The 21862-nt window shown below is 45.5% G+C and overlaps 1 protein-coding gene across 2 annotated transcripts in view; it reads right to left on the reverse strand.

The window, feature by feature from the left end:
* The window catches only part of LOC139230519 (complement C1q tumor necrosis factor-related protein 3-like), a 56980-nt gene that overhangs the window by 13062 nt on the left and 22056 nt on the right, over window positions 1–21862 (reverse strand). For both annotated transcript variants that reach the window (XM_070862358.1, XM_070862350.1), the window contains exons 3-4: window positions 9785–9939; window positions 7078–7207 (exon numbers count right to left, since the gene is read on the reverse strand). In XM_070862358.1, coding sequence (XP_070718459.1) covers window positions 7078–7207; window positions 9785–9939 — 285 coding nt within the window. The remainder of the gene's footprint in view (window positions 1–7077; window positions 7208–9784; window positions 9940–21862) is intronic.

Genomic DNA, 21862 nt, shown 5'->3' on the forward strand with positions numbered 1-21862 from the left:
ACTCACTTAGACTGTCTATATCTCTTTGCAATGTTTTTGTGTCCTCCTCACAACTTTCTTTCCCACCCATCTTTGTATCATCAGCAAACTTGGCTACATTACACTCGGTCCCATCATCCAAGTCATTAATATAAATTGTAAATAGTTGAGGCACCAGCACTGATCTCTGTGGAACCCCACTAGTTACCGTTTGCCAACCAGAAAATGACCCATTTATCCCCACTCTCTGTTTTCTGTTAGTTAGCCAATCCGCTATCCATGCTAATATATTAGCCCCAACCCCGTGAGCTCTTAACTTGTGCAGAAACCTTTTATGTGGCACTTTATCGAATGCCTTTTGGAAATCCAAATACTCCACATTCATTGGTTCCCCCTTATCCACCCTGCTCGTTACATCCTCAAAGAACTCCAGCAAATTTGTCAAACATGATTTCCCTTTCATAAAACATGCGGACTCTGCTTGACTGTATTATGCTACTACTTCCTTAATAATGAATTCCAGCATTTTACCAACGACAGATGTTAGGCTAACCAGTCTATAGTTTCCTGCTTTCTGTCTTCCTCCTTTTTTAAATAGGAGCATTACATTTGTGGTTTTCCAATCTGCTGGGATCTCTCCAGAATCCAGGGTATTTTGGTAGATTACAATGAAGGCATCCATTATTTCTGCTGTCACTTCTTTTAAGACTCTAGGATGTAAGCCATCAGTCCAGGGGACTTGTTCACCTTTAGTCCCATTATTTTACTGGATACTTTTTCCCTTAGTGATAGTGATTGTTTTAAGTTCCTCCCTCTCTATAGCCTCTTGATTATCTATTATTGGGATTTTTTAGTGTCTTCTACCATGAAGACCGAAACAAAATATTTGGTCAAAGTCTCTGCCATTTCTCTGTTCCTCATTATTAATTCCCCAGTCTCAACCTCTAAGGGACCAACATTTACTTTAGCTACTCTCTTCCTTTTTATGTACCTCTAGAAGCTCTTCCTATCCATTTTTATATTTCTTGCTAGTTTACTCTCATAATCTATCCTCCCTCTCCTTATAATTTTTTAGTTGTCCTTTGTTGATTTTTAAATATTTCCCAATCCTCTGGCCTCCCACTAATCTTGGGTAAATTTGTATGCCATTTTTTTCAACTTGATACCATCCTTTACTTCCTTAGTTAACCAGGGATGGTTCTCCCTTCTCTTAAAGTCTTTCCTTCTCACTGGAATATATTTTTGTTGAGAGTTGTTGAAATATCGCCTTAAATGTCTGCCACTGTTTATCAACCATCTTATATTTAAACTATTTTCCCAGTCCACTTTAGCCAATTCTGCCTTCATACCTTTGTAATCGCCTTTATTTAAGACCATGACACTGGTTTGAGATCCAACTTTCTCGCCCTCCAACTGAATTTAAATTTAACCGTGATCTGGTCACTCTTTCCCTAAAGGATCCTTTACTATGAGATCATTTATTAATTATTAAAGCATCATCACAATGCCCCAAGCCATTGCTTTCACACTAATCAGCATTGCAGGGATGTCTCACCATTCACTGCAACTCACAAAGCCACTTCCAAAGGTGCATAGAAATCTGTCCAAGAATGCAGTGTTGAAAATAAAGATTTCAATGTTTAATACCACATTAACCCTTCTGTGTTGTTAGTTGGTACGATTGCACTAGGATGAGGGTGAGTGTGAGTGGTAGCTACTGAGATGGAGATGTGATAATATAGATAGAGAGGGATGGGTAGAGGTGCAAGGTAAGTTGGTGTGAGTAAGGATTTGCAAGGTTGGGGTAGGGAAGGCAGAGTGATGAGGATGTGATGAGTGGCACAGCAGGATGAGGTTGAGTGTGGTTTTGCAGTAACGTTTCATGATCTACTGAGATCGTTGAAAGGTTTGTGCCGCTGCACCCAGGTCCTCCTGATGATATCTCTGCTTGTGCCCTCCTCTGTAATGTGCAACCAGGCTGCGTTGGTGTCTTGGGGAGGTTTCTTCTGCTCATGGGAAGGGAAGAGAACCTCCCTGCATGCTGTGACTCCCTCCATAAGCAGTGCTTGTCAGTGTTTGCAGCACCTCAATGCTGTAGAACACTGATAGCACAAATGTCATAGTAAATTTAGGCATGGTCCCTTTAAGGAAACCGACTGATGAGGTGTCATAAATGACGTCCTCAGACCTGCTTCCTTCAATTGGCCGGGAATCTTGCTGGGTGGGTTTAACAAGCCCAATCATCGGAACGCCATTTCGGAGGCTGGGATGCAACCAGCAGCGGGTTCGGGACCCGCCACTGACATCGCCCACCACGGTCCCACCGAGGTTCGTAAAATCACGGCCATTATATTCAAACATTAGATTCAAACGCTTTTAAAATGTGTCTATTGTATTTCTGCACTATTGTATTCCTTGAAGGCCCCCAAACAAGCGCAATTAGTGGAAACTTGCAATAGTGATTACTTTGATCTGGGAGTGTAACCAATTTTGTGGGCAGGGCCAGCTTCTAGCACCATGTTTTTATAAACTAATGCAAAAGATCGCAGAGACTCGATTTACGCTAAGCATAATTTGTGCTTGAAATTCCGCAATCTTTTACATGGTTTGGCCAATTTCAAGCAAATTCTGCTGAAAAAAACAGCACAAACTGGCGGAAATTGCAGGCCATTCTCTACTATCTACACCAATCAAGGAGAAGCCATCACCATTTACCAGAAACCGAAGAGGATCACTCACTGGAGCACCAACTGTCACCACCCACGTGAAGCAGCAGCAAAGATGCATATAATACAGGACAATTATTTTAATGGAGTTGAGGAGGAATCATAGGCGCAGCACTGGGCAATGGAAGGGATTAAGCAGTGGTAACATTTGAAGATGGGCCAGCTGGCACAGGACAGAGGTCCCTTTCTGAGTTGTATCTGGATACAGATCCTAGTGAACCAGTGAACAATATTAATGAGTCACTTACAGACCTCGGTGAGCCTGCTCTCCAGAAATGTGCTGTCATCTCCAACATGAGTGATCTCATGCAGCAATGACTGATCACACTGTAGTCTGCCCTTTGAGCACATGACAACCCCAGTGGTATTTATTGAGGCTTCAGTTATGCAGGTCATAGAAACTGTAGGAATCTTTCTCTTGAATGCTCATACTGTTGTTATAGAGGCTTTGGATTCCAAACTCCAAGAACCAATCACGAGTGTCTTTAGGTTGCTTGGAGGACAAGTACGAAAAACCACGAGAGAGTGATTCTGAGAGCGCATAATTATTGATTATTTATCCTCAGACAGATCACCGTTCCTTACCTAGCGATGGTATTCAGCCATGGCAGATGTAGATTAGCATAGCAGTAGCTGGTTGGCACTCATGTCTGCAGCAGCATGTTTTGCCATCAAATAGCAATGCCCAAATGACAGTAAGCAATGCTCCTGAAATCGATAGCCCACAGTGAATAAAGCCCTTGGCACTGCTCTATGTGAGTCATGTTGAATTTTAGATACTAGTCATGAGATTTCTGTATTACCCCCGCAGCCACCCACTGTGCTCCTCCTTTAAGGAGCACTTCATAGAGGACACATGCACAACCAACGCGGAGAATTTCAAGAAACACAAAAGGAAAATGCACCAAAGAAACACATTCGCTAACAGCACTACACAATTGAGTAAAAAATATGGATGGAGAAATTCCCATCTCCAGCTTTGGTGGAAAATCGTTGAAAACTTTGGAGAAACGGATGTAAATGATTTAAAATGGCCATAAATGCTGTTTCAGGATCTAGAGCAGGAGATTGGGAGAAACCCCACAGAAATTACAAACAACTGATATTTATTATTTCTTACAGTCTGTAATTCTTTCATTATGCAGAAACGACAATGTCAGTTGTCCAAAAGGGAAACAAACAAAATGACTCATTTCTGAGAGATCCCTTGGAGGGGCCTGGAAGGACCCTGTGGCATTGAAATTGAGTGCAATGATGACTTTCATCGCCATTGGTAGAGGCACTCTATGACGCATATTGCAGTGAAATCCCTGAGGCAGTATAACACCTGAAACAGTGCTTTAGCATTCCTATGATGTGCTCTATAAGGAGCTTGGTGATCCCTTGGCTTTGTATCTTGGATCTGTGCTGCTCAGGCGCGGTGGGGATTACACAGTGATTTCATCAGCCAGGCTTGCAGGGGTACCCCTTGTTCCCTTAAAGTCACCGTGTCACATTCCTCAGTTGTTAGAAACTAACGATGTCTAAAAACTGATATGAATGCTGTGTTTTAAATCATTGTTTTGGACTGGAGATGAGATATCTCCTTAGAATGATAGGAAGCGCTGAAAAATGCTAATTATCTGATGGATACGTGTGTACAGTCAATCATGTCCTGCATGCTAGTGAAGCCAGCCACTGCTACTAAACCACAAGCTCTCTCATGTTGACTGCTAAGGCCAGTGATGACTGTTTAATGCAGCTGTGAATTGCAGACTGGGATGTGCTGTTGATGTCCTGTGTAACAGACTGAAAGGATCTGGTGGCATAAAAATTCAGGGCTACGGTAACTCTGAGGACGACTGTGATGGCATGCTCCACTGGTCCATCAGACAGCAGGTCCTGTTGCAGAAGGTTGCAGAGGCCTGTGGCAGTGTGCCTGGAGAAGAGCAGTCCTCTCCTGCACTGCTCCTTAGATAAGTCCAAGAGGGTGACTCTTGGTCTGTAGTGCTGTGTGCTGGGTATGGACTCCTGCGGTGCCTCCTTCACCAGTACTGAATAGGGCACAGGTGCTGGTGATGGTGGTTGCTGAGGCTGCTGCTGTTCCTCCTCCTTCTCCTCCAAGTCTTGCTCCATCCAGCTTACTAAAAGATTGTAAGGCAACAAAAGTGTAGAAGTAGTGATCGGGAAGCTGGAAACTTGCCTAGCAAACTGGACAGCATAAGATTCTCAGATCCAGTGAGCTGCATCTGAGTGTCCTCTTTTGTAGTGCTTCAGGAGCAATCAGATGCCAATCCCAGCAGGTGGGTCCAGTACTGGGCGGGGCATATTTCAGGTTAAATGCAGTGTGGCAGGTAAGACGCCAACAGAGCGTGAGGTTGTCCTTTTAGTTAGCACCCTGCTTGCCTGGGATGAGGGCCTGACACACAGCCAGAAACTGCTGAGTTAAAATGGTGATGGAGCAGGGGGAGGAGCGCGATGGTGGGAATGATGCAGGCAAGCCCCAAAATACAATTTTAATCCACTGCCCACCTCATAACTGTCGGCCCTCTAATTTTTAAATTGAGTCAAAAATGCAAAATACTAAAGATGTTGATAAATTGAAAAAAAGCTGGAGAAATAGAAGTCAATCAGTCAATGTTTTAGGCCTAAGACCCTTCTTCAGAGCTGGCAGGAAGGGACCTGAGATCAGGTCTTCAACCTGAAACGTCAACAGACTGACTTATGTTTCTCTGAGAATTACCAGCTTTTTTCTGTTTTTGTTTTTAAGTTGTGATCCCCGGTATTTGAATACATTGCCATAGTGAACGATTTATCTGGATCAGCTTCAGAATCTTGAAAACTTCTGCAAGGTCATCTGGAAGTCTCTTTTCCAGGTGCTTTTAATTTGGAATTAATTGGCAATATGGGGTTAAAATTCATTGTCAATGGTATTTGATATTTAAAGTAAACAGGTTAACGAATGTGTTAAAATAATGCTTAGAATTGCATATGCACCCATTTGTTTTACAAATACTACTGAGCAATTTCACTTCTGAAATTGGAAACCTCACTGAAAGAGACCTCAGGATGGTTGGTGCAGAGAAATGAGAAAACATTACACTGGTCGCAAAATCCTAATTCACCTTTGGCCGAAGACCCCTCAGCATATTAGATCACATACTTTCAGAATCCCTTCCATCTTCCCATAAAACTTTTAACTATTTTATGAATGTGTCCTGGTGTAGTTGGCGGAGTTCTTCAGATATTGAGGCTGTGGCATATTGCTGATATAGAGTAGCAGGAGTTTTAGTATAAATCTAACCATGCGAACCATGTGGGTTCCCATTCCACAGCACTAGCGTTCCTCACCTTGATGAGCATGAACATTCACACAGAACGTCTATGGGCCCGAGTTTGGTTGACTTACCGTTGGCTGACGCCGAGTTTTCTCGGCAGTCTCCATGTTTTGGGTGCTCTCCCCTCTGAGCGAGTTTAGTCAGGTCCTCACGCCGGCGGGGAGAGAAGACCGCTGGGGATCGTCCGCTGGCATGTGGCGGCATGCAACGCCAACAAAAGTCCTCCCGCCCGCTGACTCCCCAGATTGGTCCGGGCGGTCCTCCGCTCCAGCAGCAGAAGAGACCACCGCGTGGAGGCAGGTCTTACTTGAACGGTAAGCATGAAGACCTGCAAAAAAAGGTTACTGCCCTTCTTTTTTAAATTTCTTTTGCAGGGATTTAGATCGATGGGGCCCCCTAAAGGATTTCTGGCATTTTTGTTTATTGTTTTGAAAATGTTTTATTTTATCCGTTTCCCCCTCCCTGGGCCCGACTCTATCCTCGGTGGTACTTTGCTAAGGATTGCATTTCTCATCTAAAATAGGACCTACTGCCCGCTGCCACCCAGAATCGGCGTGCAAGGCCCATTTTTTCCGCCGGGCGGTTTTTCTCACATTTTTTCACGAATCTTCCGCCCAAAGTACCGTCAGGATCTTAGCGGTCCTTTGGACGGTACTTGGGCGGAACTTAGCTTTCACCAAATTCGGGCCCAATAAATATAATTATTTATAGCCATTAACTAGTAGCCACTAATTAATTGCACCCAAGTTTTTTACTTCGCAAATTTTTTTCTAAGTAGCAGCATTAGGAACAGGAGTAGCCCCTCGATCCTGCTCCACTATTCAAGTAGATCATGGCTGATCTGCACCTCAACTCCATATTTGTACCTTTTCCCCATATTCCTTGATATCTTTAACTGACAAAAGTTTATTTCAGACTCAAAAGTTTCAATTGTCCTAGCATCTGCAGTCTTTTGGGGAAGATAGTTCCAGATTTCTACTACCCTTTGTGTGAAAAAGTGGAAGTATTTTACATACATTTTTAACAATCAACCAACTATAATGTCATCATCTTACCTGCTATAGGTGCACTAAATCTTCCAGTCATAACATCAAAATAGCTTCCAATATTGGTCTCCACACTGCTGAAAATGATGCCACTGTTCTGGTTTGTGAAATGGGTTGCCATAGAAGCCATAAAAGCAACCTATGAAAACTCAAAGGAGTTAATTAAAATGAGAAAAGCAAATTAAATTAGGTCATCGACCTGAAATGTATCTGTTTCTCACTCTACAGATGCTGCCTGATCTGCTGAGTATTTCCAGCATTTTCTGGGCTCAACTTTCCTCAAAGTTGTTTTTTGGCGCACTTGAAGAGTTATGCCCATTTTTTTCGGAGTCCAAGTACGCCAAAAAAAATCTTCCAAGTTTCCCCGTTTGATTTCTTGATTTTGGCGCCGCCTAGCCTGTCGTTTAGTTTTGGGGCTGGAGCCTTGATCTGTGTCAAAAAAAATCGGGTTGCCACGGTAACCAGGGACACAATACGGGCTAAGGCTGGAAAGTGACACATACAGCCAGCTCACAGCAACTTGCAAAAGCACATTACACATTGCAGCAACTTACCTTCATTAAATTATTAAAGTCGTGTCCCCCCTCCCCACCACCGCACCTATCCCTGGCCAAATGCCCTCCTCCCTCCCAGTCCCCGCACCTATCGCAGGCCGAATGGCCTCCTCCCTCCCTGTCCCTGCACTTATGCCTGGCCAAATGGCCTCCCCCTCCCGGTCCCCACACCTATCCCAGGCCGAATGGCCTCCCGGTCCCAGTCCCAGTCCCCGCACCTATCCCTGGCCGATTGGTCTCCTGATGCCGGTCCCCACACCTATCCCAGGTCGAATGGCCTCCTCCCTCCCGGTCTCCGCACCTAACTGTACCCAAAAGGGTTCCACCACACCCATCTCTCCCACTCTCTCTTAACTCTCCTGCTGCTGCTGTCCAGGCATCTGCTGTGCTGATTTACTTACCTGCGCCGATTTTCTTAACTCACCAGAAGGTTTTTCTACAGAGGCCACATACGCCGGCCGAAGAAGAACTGGAGTAACTCTGAGCTGCCCAAATTTGCCTAAATGGCGAGAATTGGCGTGGGTGGCAGGTTATGCCCCCTGTGACTCAAAAAAAAACGAACCTAAAAAAATCATAATTAACTGAGTTACGCTGGTGCAAATTGATTGGGGAAATTTTAACTTTTAACTTAGGCCAAAGAAAGCGGCCGCGCCAAAAAAATGGCACAAATAACTAGGGAAAATTGAGTGCTCTATTTTTATATTAGATTTCAAGCATTCAGCCGGGGATAGGTGTGGGACCGGGAGGGAGGAGGTTATTCGGCCAGGGATAGGTGCGGGGACCGGGAGGCCATTCGGCCAGGGATAGATGCGGGAACCGGGACTGGGAGGCCAAAAGTGTTTTGCTTTTAAATTAGGTAAAAATTGATTTGTGAAAAAAATTGCCAATATCATTAAAGGTGTTGCTACAGTACCAGTAAGGTTTTGAGCTACCAGTTACTTTCAGATGCATAATAATGGAGCTCTGTGCATCCTTCCTTGGACCATGTCTTTGTTACCTCTAGACCTGACTATTCCAATGCACTCCTGGCTGGCCTTCTACTTTCTACCCTTTGTAAACTTGAGGGCATCCAAACCTCTGCTGCCAGTGTCCTAACTCGCACCAAGTCCCATTCACACATCATCCCTGTGCTCGCTGACCTGTATTGGCTCCCGGTTAAGCAACGCCTCTATTTTAAAATTTTCATCATTGTTTTAAAGTCCTTCCATTGCCTCAACCCTCTCTACATCTGTAATCTCTGACAGCCCCACGACCTTCCAATATATCTGCGTTCCTCTAATTCTGGCCTCTTGAGCATCTCCTATTTTAATCGCACCATCATTGGTGCCCATGCCTTCAGCTGCCATTAGGGCAGATGACCAAAAGCTTGGTCAAAGATGTAGGTTTTAAGGAGCGTCTTAAAGGAGGACAGAGAGGTAGAGATGCGGAGAGGTTTAAGGAGGGAATACTAGAGCTTAGGACCTAGACAACTGAAGGCACGGCCACCAAAACACTTTGGAATGGCTTATTCTATTAAAAGTGTTATTAATAACAGTAATTTTTTTCTCTTGGTGATCACTGTTGCAAGGCAGTTTATATTAAGGATATTACTGTTATGCACAATGGAGATTATTGCATATTGCAAAGCAACATTATCAGCCAACTTCATGCATTGATTTCTGAATGAGACTATTGTTCATTGTAACAATTTACCAAGTTAGCCATTATAGAAAATAACACAATTATTGCACAGGACTTCGCAAGTATCATGGATTTGGTTACCATTCTATTTCTCTTCTTTTCAGAAAAGCTATTCAGAAATGCAAATTCCTAACAATCACAGGGTGGCAACAGTGATGTGCCAACAAAGATTGCCAATAGCAGTTATAAAAATGTCCAGTCTCAGTATTGTTCAAACTTTAAATTAATGAGAAAAATTGTGAGCATGTTATAGTTAAAAGTCAAATAATAACAGTGGCAATATGCAAAATGGTATTACAAATTGGTATAGCTAATTCATCATTTGTGCTAATTGCTTGGTGACACAGTAATATACCCGTTGAGGAATAAAATTCATTTCATATCATGTCATTGCTTTGCTCCTAAATTTGTAATTTGCTGTATATTGTCCATTAGTTTTACACAGTAATGCACTATTATGAACAGAATATTATCATTCTTACTTTGAGTTCTGATGGAATCCCAGCTTGTCCTTTCTCTCCTCTAATTCCTTGATTTCCACGTTCTCCTCTGGGTCCCATGTTCCCTTTATTGCCTTGATCACCCTTTAGCCCCTCTCGTCCTGGGAGCCCATTATTTCCATTGTTTCCATGGTTTCCTATTAAATTACAAAAATTTGTACTCTAGGAATCAATTGATATTTTATTGCTACAAGTTGCATTTTAGACAATGAAAAATAAAGATAATAATTGCATAAATATCCATCAAGGTTAAAAAAACAAAACTGAGCCATATGAAAAAGAAGGATCTCGATTATCTGCTAAATTAATTGAAATGGAAGGCAGGGACACCACCACTGGACTCAGCACTCCTGCTTTCTTGTGTTCATATGCTTTACCGAGAAGGTGGGGCCAATTTTCCTTGCTCCCTATCCTGAACAGGAGTTCTGCACCCAAAGAGTGTTGCAATTGTCCTGGCCCAAATATGCCTGAATTTCCTTTCCCAGCAACATCGTCCCCCTTTGCAAATGGGCCAAGCATCAGAAAATAGGGTAGGACCCAGGAGCAGTAGCCACCCAATGCTCAAATGTCTGGTGGGTAGTTTCCAATATTTATTTTAAAATGTGCCTTAGTGCTCCTCCTCTGCTTTCTGCCAGCCTCCCCATCTCAACCCCCTGCCCCCTCTCCCCCAGAACCTGCATAAGCATTCTGCAACTTATTGGAAAGTACCTGTGTCTCGATACCCTGTGTCCACAAATATAGGAGAAAAGCTGGGAGGCTGAGAATGCCCCCTCTCATTTTATTAACTTGACAGCAATAGACCTGCATCATGCAGGCTCAGCTCAGCCCTCTTCCCACCAGGGATATATAAAGGGGTGGAAACCCAGCATTATGGATCTCCATCCCACTTCTCATGAAATTTGCACCCAGAGAGTGGGTGTTTCCCAAAGCCTTGGAGAAGTATTGATGTGCTACCCCATCCAAGTGCAATCAGGCATTTAAAATGCATCAAACATTGGCCTTTCGAGAGGAATTTTAGTCCTCAAAAATGGGCGGTTTGGGTCAGGTGAGATGTCAAAATGTTAAAAATCTGAATCCCAACCCCAACCTGTCCCCAACCCGCCCACTTTCAGTTTAACAGATGTGGGACAGGGGGTGGGCAACCAGCCTGCTCCCAGGAGGTGGGTTGGCAATTTAAATATTACAATGAAGCTGTGTGGCTATTATTTAACCATCATTTTAAAGTTGATCCTGGCCAGCCGAGTTTTCTGAGCCTCGGGAAACCTGACGGTTAAAGGAAGGCGAGGACTGCTAATCCAGGAGCTAAGTGCCTTTCCACTTACCTGATGGATCCAGTTTATCTACTTCCAAACACTTCACGATCGGACACCCACCTCCCCTCCCCCCGAGATTGAACCTCTTCAACCTATCCGATCTCCCCCGACTCGACTGATCTCCTCCACGAGGCCTTCAATTTGGATATACTCATTCGAGTTCAGAAGAATGAGAGGTGATCTTACCGAAACATATAAGATAATGAGGGGGCTCGACAAGATGGATGCAGAGAGGATATTTCCACTCATCGAGGAAACTAAACCGAGGGTCATAGTCTCAGAATAAGGGGACCGCCCATTTAAAACTGAGATGAGGAGGAATTTCTTCTCTCAGAGGGTTGTAAATCTATGGAATTCTCTGCCCCAGAGAGCTGTGGAGGTTGGGTCATTGAATATATTTAAGGTGGAAATAGACAGATTTTTGAGTGATAAGGGAATAAAGGGTTATGGGGAACGGGCGGGGAAGTGGAGCTGAGTCCATGATCAGATCAGCCATGATCTTATTAAATGGCAGAGCAGGCTCGAGTGGCCAAATGGTCCACTCCTGCTCCTATTTCTTATGTTCTTATGTCCTTATGTTCTTATGATTTCCCCTGACCCCAGCCTCCGATCTTTTTTCTGACCTCAGATCTTCGCCCCTGCTCCGGATTGCAATCTTTCCTCTGGCCTCCAATCTCCCCCCCACTCCCTGTCACCCACCTCCCACATTCCTCCCACCACCTCCATTGCCAGCCTTTCCGATCTGTCTCTCCCTCCTCGCTGTGGCCTGGTGCTGAAGGCCAACCTGCCTGATAGACAGCCAGCCTCTCAATCTGAAACAAAAACAGAAAATGCTGGAATTGCTCAGCAGATTTGGCAACATCTGTGAAGAGAGAGATCAATGACAGCGAGTCAGCATCTCAAGCTGGCTGGCTCTGGCTGGAAAATGGGGATAAAAATTGCTAATCAGGTCCTTCCATTAAATGATCAGACTTGGTGTATTGTCTTGGCAGAAAAGCTGCCCATTCAAATCAGTTAAGAGACAATCAGAGGTGAAGTTTTTCCATGTAGGGACAATGGGGTAACAGGTAAGTACAGTAATTTCAAATTGTAATTTTTTTCTAAAAAAGGTAGTTAGAAAAGCTTACCATAGAATCAGAGAATCATAGAAATTTACAGCACGGAAGGAGGCCATTTCGGCCCATCGTGTCCGCACCAGCCAACCAAGAGCTAACCAGCCTAATCCCACTTTCCAATTCTTGGTCCGTAGCCCTGTAGGTTAAAGCATTTCAAGTGCACATCCAAGTATTTTTTAGATATGGTGAGGCTTTCTGCCTCTACCATCCTTTCAGGCAGTGAGCTCCAGATCCCTACCACTCTCTGGGTGAACAAATTTTCCCTCATATCTCCTCTAAACCTCCCCCTATTTACTTTAAATCTATGCCCCCTGGTTGTTGACTCCTCCGCCAAGGGAAACAGGTCCTTCCTATCCCCTCTATCCAAGCCCCTCATACAGTATTCCAGCTGCGGTCTAACCAGTGTTTTATACAGTTCAAGCATAACGCCCTTGCTCTTGTATTCCATGCCTCAACTAATAAAGACAAGTATTCCATATGCTTTCTTAAGCACCTTATCTACCTGGCCTGCTACCTTCAGGGATCTGTAGACCTGCACTCCAAGGTACCTTTGTTCCTCCACACTTTTCAGTGTCCTACCATTTAATGTGTATTCCCTTACCTTGTTAGACCTCCCCTGATGCATTAGCTCACATTTATCCAGATTGAATTCCATTTGCCACTGTTCTGCCCACCTGACCAGTACATTAATATCTTCCTGCAGTCCGCAGCTTTCTTCTTCATTATCAACCACACAACCTATTTTAGTGTCATCTGCAAACTTCTTAATCATACCCCCAACATTAAAGTCCAAGTCATTGATATATACCACAAAAAGCAAGGGACCCAGCACTGAGCCCTGCGGAACCCCACTAGATACAGCCTTCTAGTCACCAAAACATCAATCAACCATTAACCTTTGCTTTCTGCCTCTGAGCCAATTTTGGATCCAACTTGACACTTTGTCCTGGATACCATGGGCTTTTACTTTCATGACCAGTCTGCCATGTAGGACCTTATCAAAAGCTTTGCTAAAATCCATATACACATCAACATACGCACTGACCTCATCAACCCGCCTGGTTACCTCCTCGAAAAATTCAATCAAGTTAGTCAGACATGACCTTCCCTTAACAAATCCATGCTGACTGTCCTTGATTAATCCATGTCTTTTCAACTGAAGATTTATCCTGTCGCTCATTATTTTTTCCAATAATTTTCCCAGCACTGAGGTTATGCTGACTGGCCTGTAATTACTCGGTCTATCTCTTTCTCCCTTATTAAACAAAGGTACAACTTTAGCAGTCCTCCAGTCCTCTGGCACACCTGTAGCCAGAGAGGACTGGAAAATGATGGCCAAAGCCTCTGCTATTTCGTTCTTTGCTTCTCTTAACAGCCTGGGATACATTTCATCCGGGCCTGGGGATTTATCCACTTTCAAAGCTGTTAAGCCCCTTTGTAGTGTCCTCACACACTACTATGAATTCACACGAGGCACATTCTGCAGGCAATGTCACTCTGTGACCTGAACCTTTATTCACAGGACCAAGAAGTGATGACCCTGCATGGGGCCTCCCTTTATATACCTGGATGACCAGGTGGGGAGTGTGTCCCACAAGTTCACCCCCTGTGCTCAAGGTGTGCATTTCTTAGGTGCAGTGTTGTTATGCAGGTTACAGTTACATGAAGGTTACATACATGACATCACCTCCCCCCGCAATGTCTTATGGGGTCTTTCAGGCGGTCGACGCTCTCTCATGGAGTGCCGCAGTTGGGGCTCTGGTTATTGAGCCTTGGCATGTGTCTCTGTCATCTGTGGTGATTCAGGCTTATCCGGGCTGGCCACAGGGACTGTGCATGCTTCTGAATGTTCTTGTTGCTCATTCACTGGCAGTGGTGTGGGCAACATCTCATGATCTTCCTCAGGTTCCTCAGTGTCCATGCTGAACCTTTTTTTTACTTGGCCCAGATGCTTGCGCCATATCTGTCCATTGTTAAGTCTGACCACTATGACCCTATTCCCCTCTTTGCCAATTACAGTACCCTCAAGCCACTTGGGCCCCAAAGTGTGATTAAGAACAAACACAAGGTCATTGATTTCTATACATCTCCCCTTTGAGTTACGGTCATGGCACTCATTTTGGGACTGGCGCTTGCCCTCAACAATGTCTGACAGGACAGGATGAATGAGGGGCAGCCGAGTTTTAAGTGTACGTTTCATGAGTAGTTCCGCGGGCGGGACTCCCGTGAGCGAATGCGGTCGGGACCTATAGGCCAGCAGGAGGCATGATAGACGGCATTGAAGGGAGGGTCCTTGAATCCGGAGCATGCCCTGTTTTATGATTTGGACCACACATTCTGCCTGGAAGCCGTCCTGACATGAACACCCGGAATTCATAGCTAGTGAAACGCGGGGCGTTGTCGCTAACCAGGATGTCCGGCAAGCCGTGGGTCGCAAAGACCGCATGTAGACTCTCCACAGTGGTGGATGTCATGCACGAATTCAATATGATGCACTCGATCCATTTCGAGTACACATCAACAACAATGAGGAACATTTTTCCCATGAACGGGCCCACGTAGTCTATGTGAATACATGACCATGGCCTGGTGGGCCAGGGCCACGGGCTGAGCGGGGCCTCCCTGGGGGCATTACCCAGCTGGCACACGTCGTGCACCTGCGAACACAGTGTTCCAGGTCTGAGTTAATTCCCAGCCACCATACATGTGACCGGGCAATGGCCTTCATTAGCACGATGTCTGGGTGCTTGCTGTGGAGTTCCTTGATGAATGCTTCCCTTCTGGGGCATGACTACCCGGCTGCCCCATAGCAGGCAGTCGGCTTGGATGGAGAGCTCATCCAACCATCTGTGAAACGGTCTGACCTCCTCGGGGCATGCTCTGTGTGCGGGCACCCAATCCCCAGTCAGGACACATTTCTTAATCAAGGATAGGAGGGGATCTCTGTTGTTCCAGATTTTGATTTGGCGGGCTGTGATGGGGGAGCCTGCGCTGTCAAAGGCACCAACGGCCATGACCATCTCAGTGCTTTGCTCCGCTGCCCCCTCAGTGGTGGCCAGTGGAAGCCTGCTGAGCGCGTCAGCGCAATTTTCGGTGTCTGGCCAGTGCCGTATGGTGTAGTCATACGCAGCCAGCGTGAGAGTCCATCGCTGTATGCGAGCTGATGCATTGGCATTGACAGGGATGCTAACATCTTGTGGTCCGTTTCTAACTCGAACCTTCTGCCAAAAAGGTACTGGTGCATCTTTTTCACCCTGTAGACACATGCGAGTGCTTCCTTTTCAACCATCCCATACCCCCGTTCAGTTTGGGAGAGGGACCTGGAGGCACAAGCCACAGGTTGGAGTTGGTCCTCATCGTTACTCTGCTGCAACATGCACCCAACCCCATAGGATGATGCATCACATGTCAAAACCAATTTCTTACAGGGGTTGTACAGAGTCAACAGCTTATTAGATCAAAGCAGGTTCCACGCTCAATTGAAAGTCCGTTCCTGACAGTCCCCCCAAAACCAATCGCAACCCTTATGCAGGAGCACGTGTAGTGGCTCCAACAATGTGCTTAAGTTCGGCAGAAAGTTCCCGAAATAATTCAAGAGTCGCATAAATGAACGCATCTCCGATGTGTTGCCGGGCCTGGCCGCATGACGATTCGCCTCCGTTTTGGATTCGGTTGGCCGGATCCCGTCTGCGGCAACCATCCTGCCCAAAAACTCGACCTCTGGGGCCAAAAGCACACACTTGGACTTCTTTAGTTGCAGGCCCACCCAGTCCAGTCGGCATAGCACCTCCTCCAGGTTGTGGAGGTGTTCCTCGGTGTCTCGACCCGTGATAAGGATGTCGTCCTGAAATATGATTGTTCCAGAGATGGATTTGAGCAGGCTTTCCATGTTCCTTTGAAAGATAGCAGCCGCTGATCGAATGCCAAACGGACACCTGTTGTAGATAAACAGCCCCTTGTGCGTAGTGATGCTGGTCAGTAGCTTGGATTCTTTGGCCAGTTCCTGGGTTATGTAGGCTGAAGTGAGGTCCAACTTGGTGAACAGCTTGCCGCCTGCCAGCGTGGCAAAAAGATCCTCCGCTCTCGGAAGCGGGTATTGGTCCTGAAGGGACACTCGGTTGATAATGGCTTTGTAGTCGCCACAGATCCTAACCGAGCCATCCGTTTTTAGGACAGGGACGATGGGGCTTGCCCAGTCGCTGAATTCAATGGGCGAAATTATGCCCTCTCTTAGCAACCTGTCTAACTCACTCTCAATTTTCTCCTGCAGCACATACGGCGCAGCTCTGGGTTTGTGGTGCACTGGTCTGGCGTCCGGGGTGATGCGTATCTCTACTTTGGTGCCTTTGAAAGTTCCGACACAAGGTTGAAATAGTGACTCAAATTTCTGTAGGACCTGTGAGCATGAACTTTGCTCCACAGATGAAATGGTGTGCACATCCCCCCATTTCCAGTTCATCTCGGCTAGCCAGCTCCTCTCCAAAAGCACGGGACCATTTCCCGGGACAATCCAGAGTGGCAGCCGGTTCTCTGATCCATTATGTGTGACCATCAACATTGCACTGCCTAGCACTGGGATGATCTCTTTGGTGTATGTCCGTAATTGCATGTCAATGCGTTCTAGTTTTGGTCTGCTGGCTCTGAGTGGCCATAGTTTCTTGAATTTGTGGACACTCATAAGTGACTGGCTGGCCCCTGTGTCCAGCTCCATGTGTACCGGGATGCCATTTAATAGGACTTGCATCATCATAGGTGGCGTTTTATTATATGAGCTGTGGATGTTTGCCACGTGAACCCGCTGAACTTCAGCGTCCATTGCTTTGTCCCAAACATCAACCTGCCTTGCAGACCCCTCTTCTGGTTCATCTGCCTTGTAAATTAGCCTCGCTGCGGGCTTCCTGCACATTCTGCCTAAATGTCCACTGAAGTTACAATTTCTACAGATAAATTGTTGAAACCTACAGGTTTTTGCAGCATGTCTGCCCCCACACCTCCAGCATGAGCTGAGATCATTGTGAACAAAAGGGCTGCTCCCAGGCATTCCTCTCTGATTGTCTCTTTGATTACTCTTGAGCACTCTGTTAATGGGTGCCAATGGCCCCATCCCGGGATGCATTGTCCACCGTGATGGCGTAAATGTCCGTTCAACCTGCCATTGTCTCTGTTGAGGACCCACTCTAGAGTCTGTTGCTGCCTGGGTGGTGTCGAATTGCCCTTGCCTGCCTGCGGGGTTCTGAGTTGCATTTACAATGTTTACTGCCTAATCCATCGCCACGTTGGAAGCAGAGTTGCGCACGTATATTATCTTGGTTTCCTCCTCCCCCGCCATGAAGGTCTGAGCCATCAACGCCGCCGCTTCCAAGGTCAAGTCCTTGGTTTCAATTAGCTTTCTGAAAATCCCAGCATGACCAATGCCCTCAATAAAGAAATCCCTTAACATCTCCCCCCTGCAGGCGTCTGTGAACTTACAGAGGCTGGCCAAGCGTCGAAGGTCCGCAACGAAGTCCGGTATGCTCTGTCCTTTCCGACATCGGTGTGTATAGAATCGGTGTCGGGCCATGTGTATACTGCTCGCCGGTTTGAGGTGCTCATTGATTAGTTTGCTGAGCTCTTCAAAGGTTTTGTCCGCCAGCTTCTCGGGTGCGAGCAGGTCTTTCATCTTAGGTCCACAGCTGGTCAGTAGATGCGCCCTTTGCTTGTCAGCCGCTGCATCTCCCAGCCAGTCCTTCATGACAAAGCTCTGCTGGAGCCTCTCAACGAAATAGTCCCAGTCCTCACCAATACAGTACCGTTCCTCTGTGCTACCGGTGGCCATTCTCGTGAGTCGTTGATTCCCGTTTCTCGTCGTCAAATGTAGTGTCCTTACACACTACTATAAATTCACACGAGGCACATTCTGCAGACAAGCTCACTCTGTGACCTTTACCTTTATTCACAGGACCAAGAAGTGATGACCCTGCGTGGGACCTCCCTTTATATACCTGGATGACCAGGTGAGGAATGTCTCCCACAAGTTCACCCCCTGTGGTCAAGGTGTGCATTACTCAGGTGTATACAGTATGCAGTGTTGTTATGAAGGTTACAGATACATGAAGGTTACATACATGACACCCTTAATATTTCCTCTCTCACTATGTTTATGTCATCTAATATTTCACACTTCTCCTCCCTCATTGCAAAGTCTGCATCGCCCCTCTCTTTTGTGAAAATAAATGTAAAGTGTTCATTAAGGACCATACCCACATCTTCTGCCTCCACACACAGATTTCCTTTATGGTCTCTAATAGGCCCCACTGTTGCTGTAGTAATCCTCTTGCTCCTAATGTATTTATAAAACATCTTTGGGTTTTCCCTTATTTTACATGCCAATATTCTCTCATGCTCTCTCTTTGCTTTCCTGATATCTTTTAAAATCTTATATTAGTGATAAAGTAGAAAATTGGCTTCGAGGTAGGAAGCAAAGGGTAATGATTGATGGATGTTTTTGTGACTGGAAGAATGTTTCCAGTGGGGTTCCACAGGGCTCAGTACTGGGACCCTTGCTTTTTGTGGTATATATCAACGATTTAGATTTGAATATAGGGAGTATGATTAAGAAGTTTGCAGACGACACTAAAATTGGCTGTGTGATTGATAATGAAGAGGAAAGTCATGAGCTGCAGGAGGATATCAATCTACTGGTCAGGTGGGCAGAGCAGTGGCAAATGGAATTTAATTCAGAGAAGTGTGAGGTGATGCACTTTGGGAGGGCTAATAAGGAAAAGGTATACACATTAAGCGGTAGGCTACTTAATAGTGTAGATGAACAAAGGGACCTTGGAGTGTTTGTCCAGAGATCCCTGAAAGTAGCAGGCCAGGTGGATAAGGTGGTTAAGAAGGCATACAGAATGCTTGCCTTTATTGGCCGAGGCTAGAATATAAGAGCAGGGAGGTTATGCTTAAATTGTATAATACTTTGGTTAGGCCACAGCTAGAGTATTGCATGCAGTTCTGGTCTGCCTATTATAAGAAGGACTTAATTGCACTATAGAGGGTGCAGAGGAGATGTATTAGGATGCTGCCTGGAATGGAGAATCTTAGTTATGAGGACAGATTGGATAGGCTGGATTTGTTCTCATTGGAACAGAGGAGGTTGAGAGGAGACCTCATTGAGGTGTACAAAATATTGAGGGGCCTGGACATAGTGGATAGTAAGGGTCTATTTCCATTGGTAGAGGGGCCTATTACGAGGGGGCATAGTTTTAAGGTGGTTGGTGGAAGGTTTAGAGGGTATTTGAGGGGGAGGGGCTTCTTTACTCAGAGGGTTGTGGGGATCTGGAACTCGTTGCCTGGAAGAGTGGTGGAGGCAGAAACCCTCACCACTTTTAAGAGATGGTTGGATGGGCACTTAAAGTGCCATAACCTGCAGGGTTACGGACCTAGAGCTGGTAATTGGGATTAGATTGGATGACCTTTTGTTGGACGGAGCAGATATAATCTAAGTACTGCAGGGAATAGAATACGGCCTGGGTGATCTCCTCGACTAGTTTCTATCGCCTGGATGGGTCAGAGAGGAATTTTCTCAGATTTTTTTTCTCCCTAAATTGGCCTGGGTTTTTATCTGGTTTTTGCCTCTCCCAGGAGATCAAATGGCTCCAGTTGGGGTGGAGTGTAGAATGTTTTAGTACAAGGAGTATCGCAGTTGTGGTGAAGCGAACTGGTTTGGTTGGGTGCTCTTTGCCTTTCCGTCATTGTTCATAGATTTATATGTAACCTTTAAGGCTGCTGACCAAGGGCCGTGTGGCTCTTTGTCAGCCGGTGAGGACACGATGGACCAAAAAACCTCCTTCTGCGCTGTAAATTTCCATGTTTCTAAGTGTCATTTCTTGGGATATGGATATCATTGGCATGCTGGCAATTATTGCTCATCCTTAGCTGCACTCAGAAGTTGGTGGTGGGCCTTCTTCTAGAACTGAAGCAGTTTGCTACAACGGAGTGACTTGCTACGCCACTTCAGAGGGCAGTTAAGAGTCAACCACCATTTGTGGAATGAAAAACGGAGTTAACTGTTCAGGTCAATGACCTTTCGTCAGAACTGAAACATTAACTCTGTTTCTCTCTCCACTGATGCTGCCTGACACAAAATGGCCTCCTTCCGTGCTTTTTCTGTTTTCATTTCAAATTTTCAGCTTCCGCCGTATTTTGCTTTTGTAAGAGTCAACCACATTTTGTGGGACTGGATCCACAATTAAACCACACTGGGTAAGAATGGCAGGTTTCCTCCCAATGGACTTTAGTGAACCGGTTGGGCTTTTATGGCAACTTAACAGTTTCATGGTCACTTTTATTGATACCAGCTTTTCATTCCAGATTTTATACACTGACTTCAAATTCTCACACTGCTGGTGTGGGGTTGGAACTCATGTTCTGTCTCGGCTATTAGAGCAAGCTTACTGGATTACTAGTCTAGTCACATAACCACTGCACTACCATACCCGCAGACTTTGCATTTTACAAGTGTTGAAGGACCTTGGGCTCAATTTTCCCCAGTTATCTGTGCTGTTTTTTTGACCTAAATTAAAATATCCAAGCTTCCCTAAAGTTTCTGTGCCAGCATAACTCAGTTCGTAACGATTTTTTTAGGTTAGTTTTTTTTTGCGTCATGGGGCTGTAACCTGATGTCTGTACCAGTTTTTCAGATTTATGCAAGTTTGGCCAACTTACATTTCTCCTAGGGTGGCATATGTGACCTCTCCCAAAAAACCTTCTGGGCACTTAAGAAAAACCAGCACACTTTAAAAAATCTGCGCAGAAAGACGCCATTGTTTTTATGTGAAATTTTGGAGGGAGTCAAGAAGACATTAAATATGCATCATGAAACTCAAACTCAAAATGGAGAAAATGGAAGTGTAATGCAATTCTTTAATTTTAGATTTTTTTCAAAGTGCCAAGCCACCACCGAACATCTCCTCATCGGGCTCGAGTGTCAGAGTGTCGGCCGGAGAATTGTTCCCTCGACGGACACTGGAGCTCGGGGCTCAGCTTCAAAAGAAGCCCGGGGGGAGTGGAAGCCAACCTGAAGGCAGGAGAAGCCTAACATTATACAGCAGCTTCAAAAGAAGTCTGGGTGGTGGGTGTTTGTCGAGCCCTTGTGTCCAGGTAAGGGAGTGATTCTGCTGGCAGACCCTTGAGCCCGGTGAGGAAATGTTCGGTCGGTGGTGGGATTGTACTTTGAAAAAAATCTAAAATTAAAGAATTGCATTAGACTTCGTTGCCCCAAATGTCCTCATTGAATGCCTAGCTTCCCGATCTAAGCAAGCCTATTGCGCATGCAGAAACCAGGGTGTGGTCCATACTCGGGCGTCGACCTTCGGGGGAGAGAGAGAGGAGAGAAGCTACTTTGTCCTGCTGTTTTGAGCTTCTTGCAAAGGCACAATTTAATTATGGGGGCAATATTGAAAATGCCATACCTCATGCAAGCCTTCTGCATGATGGTGCTGCGGAGGAGACGATTGATTCAACATCATCGCATGAGGAACCTCAGAGCACGTAGGATGATGGGTAGGAGGCCTTACCCACATCGGGTATATCGAGACAAGCATTTATACCTGCACCAGAGTGATGTAAACAGTGTGAGAAGGCTGCGTTTCTGC

Source organism: Pristiophorus japonicus, chromosome 2 (genome assembly GCF_044704955.1).
Source record: "Pristiophorus japonicus isolate sPriJap1 chromosome 2, sPriJap1.hap1, whole genome shotgun sequence".
Taxonomy (NCBI): Eukaryota; Metazoa; Chordata; class Chondrichthyes; family Pristiophoridae; genus Pristiophorus; species Pristiophorus japonicus.